The following is a 14,231-nucleotide window of genomic DNA, read 5'->3' on the forward strand; positions in this document are numbered from 1 at the left end:
CATGCACATCAATTGTGCCTGAACACCAGCACAGGCTGTCTGGAGAGGTGCGACAAACTCCTAAACATGCACACACCTACACATGTATAGGCATGGACTCTCTTACACAACAGGAAAGCTCGACCTGAAGAACTTGATTTACAGATGTTGTTTCTAGTGGCGCAAGAATAGTATAATGTATAGCAGCTATAAGGGCAAAGGAAAGGCATAGTGCTCATGTTTCTAGGATGCAACAGACGGTGTCATCAACAAGGAAGTCTGAACTTGGGTTTGACGGTCAGCATGATGGCTGGCAATACAGGGTTTGAGCACCTGGCATTGCAGGACACCAAAATTGCCTTTTCGGCTGCTGTGGATAAAAAGAAAAAAAGCGTTACAGGAGTGCTAAATTGGCGAAGGGGCATTTTTTCTGCAAACCTTTATTTTAACAATATCGTTGATACGACAACTATATCTGTCGGCTGCGGCAGATGTTTTGAGACATTCAGTATTACTACTGAACGAAAAGAAGACATAATGGCAAGCAAGGACAAACAGCAAACAACATGCAGCTAATGATTAAGCAATATACAAACTGCGCCTTTCATTCCTTGGTGGTGCATGGGGAAAAGAAAGAAACATGGAAAGGACTGAAAGTTATGCCGGGCTCATTGTTGCATACTGTGGTTCGGGGGTTGTTTCGACCACAGTTGAAGTCATTTCGTACGCATCATTCTTTGTCAATTGACTCACAAAAATGGCCGATGGCTTCGCGTTGTCGCTCTCTGTCATGGTGATAGTCTTAGCCTTGCCTCGATATCGCACCAAATAAATTATTATCAAAGCACCAGGTATAATCAAACCAACGAGAAAACCAATGGCTCCTGCTACAATATAGGACGATGTGGAAGATGGTGTTGTCTGTTCCGCTGAAGGGAAAACGGATCAGCGACATAACACAAAATGCATAAAACCATCTTATCTGTGATGAACATGCCCTTCTGAGTATGAATATTGTAATCCAAGCAATGAATTTCAAACTCAATCTGGCGGATTTCCATTGCCCTTCAAAGTATAGAGGAATGTGTTCCACGAGTGGGCGACTCACTTTTAATATTTATTTTTATTTATTTTATATAGCTATGAATAGGATGAAGGCCGCAGACATCACGCAACTACGTTACTTGTTCGACATGTATTTACTGTGTATTTTATAACAAATTATTATTGAAAACCCATAATCGATTTTCTTGTTCCTATCATCAGTGGGAAAAATACGGAACTAAGGATACAACCAAAGAAACTGAAGTTAAGTGCTGTAAATAGAAATGTGTTAGAAATAACAACAAAATACAAGTGCAATAAAACCACTAGAGGAAACGCAAAAAGGTAACAAGATTACGTAACCAAAGGCGAGAAGGCGCTAAACGAAGTGTCAACCTACGAATACAACTTCAGTGCTACAACGTGCTCCTTCTGCTTACACAAAACATTTTTTTATTTTTTATTTTATTGGGAACACAGCCCTACAAAGAGATATTTGGAGACAAACACAAGACAAGACACAGGGGATGTAGGGATGACGTGCCGCTACAGGGAGCAACTCGACCGACCAGGGGTCTCAGCGTGGGTAGCAAAGTCTCTCCCCGCAGAAACAAATACAGCGGAATTTGACATAAAGGTTTGTAATGGCTTCTTGCACCATCGCTTTTTTCCGAGACTGAATTGCAAACCATGCAGCCCTAAATGATCATGCAAAACGATAGGCACAATTATTATTCTAACTGGTTTGAGGGAAAGAGACAAACGGGAAAAGTCTGAAGAAAAATTGACTGTCACCACCAGGACTCGAACCAGGGACCCTCGCTTGTAGCCAGCGATGCTCTAACCACTGAACTATGGTGTAGTCGTTATCCCAGCAGAGGCCGTTCAACATTTTCTTCAGACTTCGTAACTCACACTTCCTGTGAATCCACACAGGCGGGTGGGACGCAGCCCTCACTGTAACCCACACACTTCACGTACAAACTAGCACGCGGGGAGCCCCAAGTCGTAAAATACTAACTGGTTTGAGGGAAAGAGACAAACGGGAAAAGTCTGAAGAAAAAATTGACTGTCACCACCAGGACTCGAACCAGGGACCCTCGCTTGTAGCCAGCGATGCTCTAACCACTGAGCTATGGTGTATTCGTTATTATTATTATTATTATTATTATTATTATTATTATTATTATTATTATTAGTATTTGGAAAGGATTGGGAGAACTTCAAATTCAAAGGATCAGTCGGGGAAGTGAACTGCCTGAAAAGAGAAAAAAAGTCCTGGTGGGTCTGGCGTTTTTTTCTCTTTTCAGGCAGTTCACTTCCCCGACTGATCCTTTGAATTATTAGTATTATTATTATTATTCTCAATTCATGGATGATATGGTGTCAACCAATATTATGAATGAGGGCTACCAGCCATGGAATAAAAGACCAAGAAGGCAAAAATGCACACGCAAAATATGGCAAGTTATATGAAAATGAAAATGAAATAAAAGTAAATCAATCCAAAACCAAAATCAATTATAAAAATCAATCCAAAACCCAAATGAATTGTACAGGTAGCATATGTGATTTACTTTGGAGCTTGAAGTAATACACAAAGAGAATTGAAATCAATGATTAGCAAATGAAGATCGACGTACGTGTTTATTTATCAAGCTTAAAAACGCATTGAGGGTGTTGCTGGACTTTAATTGCTGAGGAAGAGAATCCCATAATTGGTATGCTAGGAATATAGGCGATTTGCTCATAGAATTGTTTCTTGCAATCGGGAAACGAAGCGAGTTCCGGCTTGTTGAGGATTCATTGAACCAGTTTAAGGAATGCTGCACATGCTGAGGGGCAGTGATAAGTTTGATTTTGTGAATGTATACACGCAGGAGGATCGGTCAATGTAATGTTTCAGAGGAAATGTACAGCGATGTTCATAGAGAACGGCTATGTTGGTCTCGGGCGGCAAACGAAGTATTGCCCGGAGAATCCGTCGATGCACAATCTCCAGCTTTGCAAAGAGGCCATTACCAGCGCCACACCACACCACACAGCAATACAAGAAAATAGGCAAATCGTATGTATGATAAAAGGTCTTTCGGCATTCTGGTGAAATGTGGGGGAGATGGCCATAAAGAATACCGACGACTGAGCTTGCCCGCTTTTCCAGATTCCGGAAATGGTGGGACCAGTCCAATTTGCTATCAAGTGTAACGCCAAGGTGCTTGTGACGAGAGGTTATAGGTATCGGGGTAGGATCATCGGGGAAATGGAAAATATAAGTTTGAAGATGTGCAACATCTGATGACGCGTTGGGGACGACACACATGATCTCGGTCTTGGCGGAGTTCGGCCGGAGTTTCCACCTTCGCATCCACTTGACCACACAGTCTATTCCTACCTGCAGGTCTTGACACGCGACGGGGAGCGACCGGTGACTAGCCAGCAGAGTGGTGCAGTCCGCATATAGCAAGGTGTTGGGAATTGCACCGATGTCATTCACATGTATTAGAAAAAGCAGGGGCCCCAGCATTGATCCCTGGGGGACACCAGAACACACGCGTTCAGGGTGGGACAATTGACCCGAGATACTCATTTGCTGTGAGCGACCACACAGGTAACTCTCCAGCCACCGCAGTATGCGTCCTTGAATCGAGAATGATGCTATCTTAGCCATCAGCCCACGGTGCCACACAATATCAAAGGCTTTAGATAATTCGAAGAAGCAGACTAGGCTGTACTCGCTGCGATGGTGATTGTCATGCAGGGGTTGAACAACTCGAAGTAGCTTCCAGGCTGTTGAATCACCTCGACGGAATCCGGACTGTGATTGATGGAGATATGGATCTACATGTGCATAAAACTTGTCATACATTATTCGCTCACACAGCTTTGATATCGTTGAGAGAAGGGATATGGGACGATAGTTCGTCGGATCCGTTCTTGCGCCTTTGTTTTTGTACAGCGGGATGACGACAGCAGCTTTCCAGGCAGTTGGAAAAATACCGGTGGAGAAAGACAGATTGAATAGCAGACTCAAAGGAAGCGATATCGACGGGCCAATCAATTTCAGCAGCTCGTGTGTAACTCCATCAATAGATGATAGACATCCAAATGACTCCTTTGTCACTGTCAGAAAGTTGCCATCTAGTTTTTATGCTGTCAGCTTGAATACATTTTCTAGTAACCTAGGCAACTAAAGCTAATTTAAAAAAAATCCTTTCGATTTGGTGCCAAATTTCACCATATGGTCAGTTCGTACTCCCCCAAATCCGCTTTTTTGCGAAATCTATTATATAAGCAACATGACTCCAACTTTTATACATTGGATAACCCATTATAATCGCGATCAGTCAAGAGTCAAGTTTAAGCCATGTCGGCGGAATAGCGGGAGCAAACCATTTTCAAATGCAAAAGAAGAGAGGATAAAACAATAAGAGGACGGAAATGTGTTTAAACTCTGAGTTTCATTCACTATGCCATTATCAGAAAATAGTAAACCCAGAGCTAAAACACTTCTCGGTCCTCTTATTGTTTGAACTAGCTCTGCCTCTCGGTATTGAGCACTCTTATCGACAGCCTGGAACCTCTCTGTTGTAAAAGGAGAGGATCAGGAAAGAGAGAAAAAGAGAGAGAGAGAAAGGAAGAGAGAGAGAGAGAGAGGCAGATATTGGAAGCTGGGTTTGCAACTGCAAGATTCACGTAGTAACGTATTTGCAATTAAGGGCCCCAGCGCTTGTGCTGACATTTACATCTCTTCAGTGAAGGTTAAATATATTGAAAATCTATAATTTAAGTATGAAGAAAATGTTGAACAGTCTCTGCTGGGATGACGACTACACCATAGCTCAGTGGTTAGAGCATCGCTAGCTACAAGCGAGGGTCCCTGGTTCGAGTCCTGGTGGTGACAGTCAATTTTTTCTTCAGACTTTTCCCGTTTGTCTCTTTCCCTCAAACTAGTGAAAATCTATAATAATTATTTTAATATTATTTGTCATTATTCCCCTAGCTATGCAGAAGACGTTACTTCAGTAACGTCTGGCGCTAGCCAGGGTCCACACAGCTTTAATTTGGTGTTTGTTTGTTTGTTTGGGTGTTTGTGTGTTTGTGTCATACAGCTGGCCGCACTATTCAAATAGGGCTTTCAAACGCAAGATCATAACGTGAAGCAACTTGGACAAATGAGTATGAATGCGAAGTGTATGGGGGAATGCATGTAGGGCGATAGTGCAAGTTCGAATCCCAGGTAATGCCTTAAAAAAAATTAGGAGAACTGAAAAATTATAACATCTCTTTTCTTTTTTTGCCGTCATCAAGGCGGTCATTGCGGTCATCAAGGCGGTAGACGGTGTATTACCCTCGACCGTACCTGTCCCGGACCTGTCCCGGACCTATCCTGTACCGTACCGTACAATCAAAGACGGCTGGCTACAATGCATATTTAGAAAAGCGATCCTGTCAGCTTTTCTATTATTGTGTTCACATGGCAAGAAAAACGACACCGCTATGCTACGTAAGCTTCTACGTAAGGTGCTCGGTATTTCACTTAGGCTACGTAAGTCTCTACGTAAGGTGCTCGGTATTAGATCTACCAACGGGTGGTAGCCGCGTGCGGTGCACGTGCACGGCAGACATTGTGTTGCAGTGCAGTACTAGTACTGCAGTCCGTGTTCGAACGTTCGGATGTGCATGCGCGAGGAACTTCCTTCTGGAACTGCTTCTTGTATGAGCTGTTTCGGAAATTTCGTCTCCTGGCCTGGCTTATTTCGTTTCGGCGCTGCTGAGACCTCCTTTCGCGGAATATTACTCAATGACAGGTGAGTTGACCAGTTCCCTTGGATTATTTGCTTGTGTTGACTCTTTCATTTACGAAAAGTGTGCTGAATTTGGGCGGAATGCAATAAAATTAATAATGGAAAAGCTGACAGGATCTCTTTGTTTCCTTCGATTCATTTGCTTATACTCACCCTTTCATTTACGGAAACGTGTGCTGATTTTATTCGGATTTAGATCCATTTTTATCTCTTTGCCCTTGTCTACAGTGTGCGAAGAGCGCGAGTTCACCTTCTTGACGGTAAGGCTTATGTTAGATGTGTTGTCGAAATACTCGTATTCGTTGTACATTGGTACGTTACAAGTAAGGCACTGGTCAGTGACATACTATCGTTGGCAGTTCCCAATCTGGAGGGAAAGGTTCAAGGACCCATTGACCGAGTTTGCAAAATATATTCGCATATCAGGGAAAATCTCCATTGTGGAGAGGATCAGTAACTTGTTTGCTTCCTACGAAACAAGCCAATGGGTGCAGTCTCGTCTCGTGAAGATCTTGTACTTGTAAGTTGTATGATTGGATTTGTTTACTGGAGTCTGGGCTGTTTGATTTATTAATTGTGAGTACCGCCGAGATTGCACTGCCCCAAATAAAGTTTCGTGCCGCCAAAGCAAGAATTACGATCTGCAAACTGTTTGTAGTACATGTACCTGCAAGAATGTGCTGTACATGTATCGTACTTTCTCTGTTGCTGTTTCAGTTGCCGTCATGTTTCTAAAGAAAGGTTCAGTAGAGAGGTTCTGCAAAACGAAAATTCGAACGAAGTTTCGCGACAGTCCTTGCGAAAGTGTGTACGAATTTTGCGTTCTGCACATTTTCGTAGTTTGTGCGGGCCAAGTGCACGTACGCCATGACCCGATCTCACGAATTGTCCTACGACACTTCATTTCGCGTTCCCTGCAAGTTTCGCGTCCAAAGTTGCGAAAGTTCGTGCGAAGTTTCGCACTTCATGACGTAGAACGAAAGTTTGTACGCGTTTTCGTTTTGCAGAACCTCTCTAGTGACTCATTTGTTTCATATGAGACGAGTCAATGAGTTGGTGTGGCTTAGAATCATCTTTCGCTGTAGAAGAAATCTTATCGTTTGTGTATTGGAGAAATAATTGTATTCACTGGTTATAAATAGGTTAAGACAAACTCACAGAATAAATACCATCGGTCCCTTGGTGTTCGTCCTAAAGAGGTTCGACTGGATATCATTCATACTCACCAAAAGATGTGTAAGATTTTATTATTATGGAGTGCCTTGTTTATCTCTCAGTACCTCCAACCATAGCCTTGCCCCTTTTATCCTCAAGATCAGTGTAGTTGTTGGAAGGAGGTGTCGGACTCAGCAATGTATTTGTTTACATTTTAATACACGTTTATTGTTCCTCTTTTGCTGTGTTGTTTTAGAAAATCGTGGACTAACAGTTTGAAGTCATTGAACTACTTCCAACAGTTGTATCGACATCAACAGGATTACGATTTCAGTGCAATATGATGCAGGATGACCTTATCACGAAAACCCATGATTATAAACCATTATAAACACAGAATCAAGAAAAACATCTGCGACACGCACCTGGTTACATTTCTCAAAAAAATCTGATCGAGGGTGGGGAGATCTGAAATATCTGAATGGCAAGACAATTTTATGACAGGGTCATGAAATTCTGCTACAGCAACATGCACAGAATGACCTCCGTATAAAAAAGTATCACCACGGTCCACCACTACGTACTCACATGTTTCCCCGCAGAAGAACATGCATTTTGCCATTTTCTGCAAGAAAAGGCTTGCACATCAATGCGTATTAATACGGTATTGATCTCTTGATATGATGTGAAGGTCATCATTTAGTTTAAATTTACATATTGAGATAGGGCATTCCATTGATTGGTGACAGAAAAAACAAAAGAAATTATAGCAATAAAAACTGCTTTATGGCAGTTTTCTAAAAAAAGTTATTGTGTTCTAGTCCATGGACCCCGTCTAAAAAGTAAGAAATTAACGAAATGTGATAGCCGAAAATTAAAATTTCACACAAAACCTCACAATAATCACACACAGAATGAAAAGCTACATGTAGAAGACCTTTTCCCCCCGTGATCCTCTTTCCTATGCATGCATGACATGCATGTTGCCAATTGTTTGTGCAGTACAAGTTTAGGGTTGAAAGCAGCATTTCAAGTGCTGTGATTGTTGTGAGGTTTTGTGTGAAATTTTAATTTTCGGCTATCACATTTCGTTAATTTCTTACTTTTTAGACGGGGTCCATGGACTAGAACACAATAACTTTTTTTAGAAAACTGCCATAAAGCAGTTTTTATTGCTATAATTCAAATAGGGCTTTCAAATACAAGATCATAACGTGAAGGAACTTGGAAGAATTAGTATGTATGCGAAGTGTATCGGGGGATGCATGCAGGGCGATAGTGCGGGTTCGAATCCCAGGTTATGTCTAAAAACAAAAAGTAGAAACTTAGGCCTAAACAAAAATAGGCAAAGTTTGCTTGCAATCATCCTGCTTGAATTCTCACAGCATTGGTTCCAAAATGTAGCATAAAATCCTGGATTTTTGCTATTTTCCCTCCAAAATTGCAGGAAAAGTGCAAAGAAATTGTCATTGTATCTAACTGAATATGTATGCAATCCACCTAAAACTTCACCAGAAGTCGAAGAAAGGGTCATGGGTCAACAATCCAGCACAAACTCAATTTCGCCAAAATAGCACCTAAGGTCGGTTTTCGCAGAGCACTGGTCCTATTAACATATAGCGATAACAGATTTTTCAAATAACGAAAATAAAATGACACCTTTGGCTGTTCTAGGGTTAAACGTTAGACTTTGTGACTCGTTAGGCTTTCCGGTTTTACAGTAAAGTTGTTTTCCGCACGAGGGACTCGAAATTTTCAGATTGAGATGATGAGATTAAGAGAGCTGAGAATGAGATAGAAAGAAAGGATGAGACACGGGGCTATGAAAGGACTGGGCAGGTATGTCAACGCGTTTACGAAAGGGCGAATGCAGCTACCCAGGCCAAACGAATTATAAAGGTACATGTAAAATTAGAAAGCAAAATTGATGTATGGCACCGCCGTAAACTCAGATACATACTTGGAATCATCTTTCCCAATAAAATTTCGAATAATGCTCTTTATGCTAAAACTGCTCAATGCCCAATAAGTGCAGTCTGTAGACGCCGGCGCTTATTATGGTTTGGACATGTCATTCGTGAAGGGAAGGACGCTGTGTCGTACAAAGCCCTTCACATGGCAATGAATATAACAGATATAAAGAAGCCCAGAGGTCGCCCAGTGACCAGATGGGTAGACAACATTAGGAATGACCTTTTACTTATCAATATGTCTCTTTTGGAAGCGGAGCAACTTGCCTCAGACAGAACGCACTGGCTCGACGTTGTCGACAGATGCATGACCCTCATTTGATTTTTCATATGAGCTATATGCGTGCTGTACTATTATTATTATTATTATTATGTAAAATGGGAAAGGGAGAGTGCGAGAGCAAGAAGTCGTAGGGTATCCGAGAAGCTGAACGGGAAAGGGTGCGTGCAGCAATGTTTGTATGCGTGCGTGTCTAGAGCAGCCATGTGGCGGGCTCTCTCCAGGCTCGGCGTGCCGGATAAACTGATCTCCATCATTCGATCGTTCCATGAAGGCATGTCTGCATCCATCCGTCTTAGCGCAGATCTGCTGGACCTTTTCCCGGTGGGAAATGGCCTACGTCAGGGATGCACTATGGCCCCGACCCTGTTCAACTTATTAATGGGTGCGGTTGTGGAAAAGTGGCATGCTACCATCGCCAATGACGGGGATATCGGTATCAAGGTGTCGCAGTTCCGCAGAGACTGATTGTTCAGTACGCGCCTCAGAGAGAGTCGCAGACTAACTATAACGGAGTGTCAGTTTGCAGACGATTCGTCGCTGTTCGCCAAAACCTACGGCGGTGCTGAAAGGGCCTTGTCCTCGTTTTGGGAGGCTGCAGCATCTTTTGGCCTGTCAGTCAATCTGGGCAAAACTAAGTTCATGCCTATGGGCGTTGGTGTGGTGGCGTCGGATAGGTTGCCTTGGGGTGAAACCGTCGAATGCGTGGACAGCTACCAGATCACTCCTGATGCTAGGAGTAGCTTTGATGTCTCTAGCAGGATCGCCGCAGCTTCGGGTGCATTTGGCGCCTCGAAGAAGGCTGTGTTTGCGAACCCCGAGTTTCCGATTGGTATCAAGCGTGTTGTGTACGGAGTTACTGTGTTGGCGGTACTCGTCTATGGTGCTGAGAACTGGACACGGAGGCAACGGGATCTCCAGCGTCTGGAGTCGTTTCACCTGCAATCTATACGCATGGTCCTGGGCATCAGTCGGGCGCGCCAGATGGACGAGCATGTGACAACCCTTCAGGTACGGCAGTGGTGGGGAGACATGGAGCAGGTATCTGACACAGTCCGGCGCCATCGTCTCCAATGGCTGGGCCATCTGGCTCGCATGGATGACCGTATTCCCCGCCAATTGCTCCTTGTTGCCTTGCCGTCTAATCAATTGGGAGAATTTGAGATTGAGACAGGACATAACAATAATAAAGGCAGTGCACCGTAGGAAGATGGAGAGAACTGATAATTGCATATTAAGGCCTAGCGAAGGGGATCAAGAGAGGTTAAAGGGAGCTGGAATGCGGTCAGTATAATTAGGCTGGTGTGTTGGCTGCGATGGAGAGATCATAACTTTCTGTGGCCCACTCCCACTTGCTGAGTCGCAAGTGGTCGTGGACATTTTTCTTGAAGGAGTGCATACCTCTGCGAGAAGGGGGAGACTGCAGAAGGGTAGGTGGGAGCTGATTCCACATTGCGATGAGGGAGTGGGGAAATGAGTGGAGTGTGTTGTTTCTTGACTGAGGAGGAAGGATACTGGTGAGTTGCGATGGATGATGTGTTGCAGATCTGGTTGTCTCAAGAGTAGACATGCGCCATTGCGGTGCGGCTGATGATGGTGGCAGAATGGCTTCCACCATTCCGGACCCTCCACAAAGTTCAGCTTGTACAGAAAGCAGAGCCCAGCTACGGTACGTCGAATGTCGATGCTCGAGAGGTATGATCCGTCTCCAATTTTTTTGCAGGGTACGGCGCCAGATGGCAGTGAGGCGGGTCAAGGTGGTGGTGGCTGCGCTCATCACACCAGCATGCCATACTCTAACACAGGGCAGACAAAGTCACGGTACCCGATTGCCCTATGTTTCAAGTCTAGCGCAGCCAATGCGTTATGGAGGAAGCCGAGCCGCTGAGCTCCACATACATAAATATACATCAAGTATAGGGAGGAAGGTCATTGGTTTGCGAGTGCAACTGCGTGCATGCATGAAATCGTGAATCTAATGTCACTAATGAGAGGACTTCACCAACATCCATCACATTGATTTACTACATTCCTACGAACATGGTGCTGGTTAACAGCGGAGTAGTGGTTTCCTGCAAATTCTCTGCTCATGGCTTCGTTTAAACCACAGTGAGCAAATCGCCAGTTGCCTATCCGCCACACCTGATTTGTTGTACCTTGTAGAGAGCACCAATTTATTGTTATTGTCTTCAGCTATAAAGTCGGCAAAATTCTTAGTGAGTGGCTAGCAAATATCAAGGAGGCACTAAATGTTGTTGTTCCATATACTGAACCAACTACTTTTTATTACAAGCTATGATTCATGATTCATACTGCTCGAGAAGTAACGGTTCTCCTCACTCTTCCTTAGGAGAGTGAACCTTTTTCAACAAATGGAGCGAAGAAGGGAATGGAGCGAGGGATTAGAGCTCATTAACGGTCAAATGTGGAGTCGCGACTTGCAGCTGTTCGGGTTGTTGGTCACCCGGAGCTCCGGCAACGCGGGCATACAGCTGAAGCGAACGCATGGCCGAGGTTGCGCTGACTAGTTGGCGACGGCTAGCCAAGCTCCTTGGCATGTACAGCCGCAATATCAGAACTGCCACCACAACACCGGCAACGCAACAGCTGCAGAATGTTGGAGTGTTTGAGTCTGCCTTGTTATATCAAGCAAGTAATGTTCTTTATTACTTGGTCCGGCTCATCGCAATTGTCGCTTATCTATCGCCAAGAACAGGAGTTTTGTGGCCGCTCTGTGAATTTTTCAATAGGCATAGTGAGGAAGCATGATACTTGAATACTCTCCGCCAGAAGAAAAAATTCAGCCATGGAATCAGATGAAGCGAGTCATAGAAGGGAATCAAGGTAAGCAAAATGCACGAAATAAATCAGCGAAGGAGCGCGTTCTTGCATTCACGCCCTTGCAGGTCCAGAGTTCATTCAACTCTCCATCACTCGAGCTGCCGCCGTTACATGAGCTGACATTAAATTGCTGGTGTCTAGCTGCTAGCGACTGGTAGAGTACCTCTGGCTTTGTCAGCCTGTCGTATGGCAGCAATGGGAAAGGAACAGTTGTGTCTGTCTGTCACTCCGGTGCTTGAAGGAACCGTGGGCAGTGTGACCTGTGTGTCACCACAGTGTGTTTCAACAGAGCCTTTGAATGAGGCGTACAGGCCTCTCCAGACAGCTGTCATACGCTCCACTAGATACGCTGACGACGACTCTTGTAATGCAGCTGCCAGGTCCACGAAGGAACAAAAGGAACAACCAAACCGTCCCTTGCATACTCATCGCATCAAAAACACTTTTCTTCTTCAGCATGACGCTCATACTCCTGTGCTGTGCACGCGTGCCTGTCGCGCTCTCCAGGATGTCAGTTGCCCCTGCTACAGTTCCGGTCTTCGGGTCGCTGCGTTTGGCTTTTGGCAACACAGACAGTGTATGGCCAGATTTCCACTTCCCAAAAAAGTCGAACACATCGCGATTCAAAGCGCTAGTCGCGATCATTTTTTTCTTTGGTGCCTCATTTGATCTTGCCATCACAACCTCCCAAGCAAAAGTAAGTTAGATATCGTGATTGGACTGTGTTTTACCTGTCAAAAAGTGCGTGGGAGATAAGCGAAAATTGCGATGAGCCGGACCAAGTATGACATTTTTCGCAAACTGTCTGTACGCACCCAATGCGTTCCACTTGTTGTGAAGCTTTCGACTTCTTTGCTCTCGGCTGTAGTTCATTAGTAAAATAGTAGGGCATATTTGCTCGTAGTATAGTCATGTACAATCTCTCAACGGAAGTGTCCTTGCTGGTGTCTGTATGGTTCGGCTGAAGAGCGCGTGGTTGTGTTGAGTTGCAATAAATGCACAATCATGTACAATGTATGTCCGCGGCTTTTGACACTCAGTAGGTCTACGTCAACTATCTGTACAATGTCATAACTGTATACATGTACAGTATCATTACAACAGTACAGTACTCAGCAGTATTTTGAGTTTTATTTGTTGAAGTAGTTGACCGTTCTTTTATTTTTAGGACTGTTTTAATATTTTTTATTTCGCCTATTCTGCAGTTGCATGAGTATAAGCACCTCATTCCTGCTCGTTCCTCATTCTTCCTTCCATTTGGCAAATACTGGTTTTTATACATTGTGTAATTACTCAGCGTTATTTGCGATATTAATAATAATAATGATTCTGGCAGGATATGGACTTCAATGAAAAACACAACACACTTTCTGTTGACCGTCAGATTTTTTTCTGTTAGGCGTTCTTAGAAATTTTACATTGTGCTGGAGAGGTAATGTACTAAAAAAGATCAAAAGCAAAGCAAAACAAACATAGACTCGGATGGAGAGCCAAGGTTTCAATTTATACAAAAGAGAACTACAAGTTACGCTAAATTGTCCACTAACACCACCAGTTACTGAACAATCAGCCCATGCAATAACATTGCACGACACTGACCCACCCCTCCTTATGTTATTTCTATAACTTAGAACTATCCAAGTTGGAAGGCTGTTGGAGTGCGCATCCAAGATGTGCTAGAGCTGTTAGCCAGTTAGTTGTAGAACGTCAGTACGGTCGGTCAGTGTCGTGCAATGTTATCGCATGAGCTGATTGTTTAGTAACTGGTGGTGTAAGTGGACACTATAGCGTAACTTGCAGTTCTTTGGTCTTTCTCTTTTGTATAAAACAAACATAATCTTGACTTACATGTACAGGGGGGAGCACAGGCTGGAGCTGGTTCAGACCAAAGTCCACCTTTCAAGCAAAACGTTGTTGTCGGATCCATTGTTGTGTAGCCAGCAGAACAAGAGTACTTTCTCCGTGTTCCTAGGTCCAGACTACCATTGTCTATCAGCCCGTTGGCGGGGGCAAGTAATTCAGGGCACGCCATTGTGCTGTCTGCAAGTTAAGGCATGTTGGCAGAAAAGTGGCTTTAAAACTTCTTTTAAAATGTGTTCCGGGAATAGTGAAATTTTGGGATATTTTTTCTGGGATAGGTTACTAAGGTCTAACGTC

At 43.8% G+C, this 14,231-nt stretch overlaps 1 protein-coding gene across 1 annotated transcript in view; it reads right to left on the reverse strand.

The window, feature by feature from the left end:
* Nucleotides 1-119: 119 nt before the first annotated feature.
* The window catches only part of LOC135819841 (sushi, von Willebrand factor type A, EGF and pentraxin domain-containing protein 1-like), a 278,765-nt gene continuing 264,653 nt past the window's right edge, over nucleotides 120-14,231 (reverse strand). The window contains exons 32-33 of the mRNA XM_065333124.1: nucleotides 13,923-14,114; nucleotides 120-908 (exon numbers count right to left, since the gene is read on the reverse strand). Of these exons, the coding sequence (XP_065189196.1) occupies nucleotides 637-908; nucleotides 13,923-14,114 (464 nt within the window). The 3' untranslated portion in view covers nucleotides 120-636. The remainder of the gene's footprint in view (nucleotides 909-13,922; nucleotides 14,115-14,231) is intronic.

This window comes from Sycon ciliatum, chromosome 6 (genome assembly GCF_964019385.1).
Source record: "Sycon ciliatum chromosome 6, ocSycCili1.1, whole genome shotgun sequence".
Taxonomy (NCBI): Eukaryota; Metazoa; Porifera; class Calcarea; order Leucosolenida; family Sycettidae; genus Sycon; species Sycon ciliatum.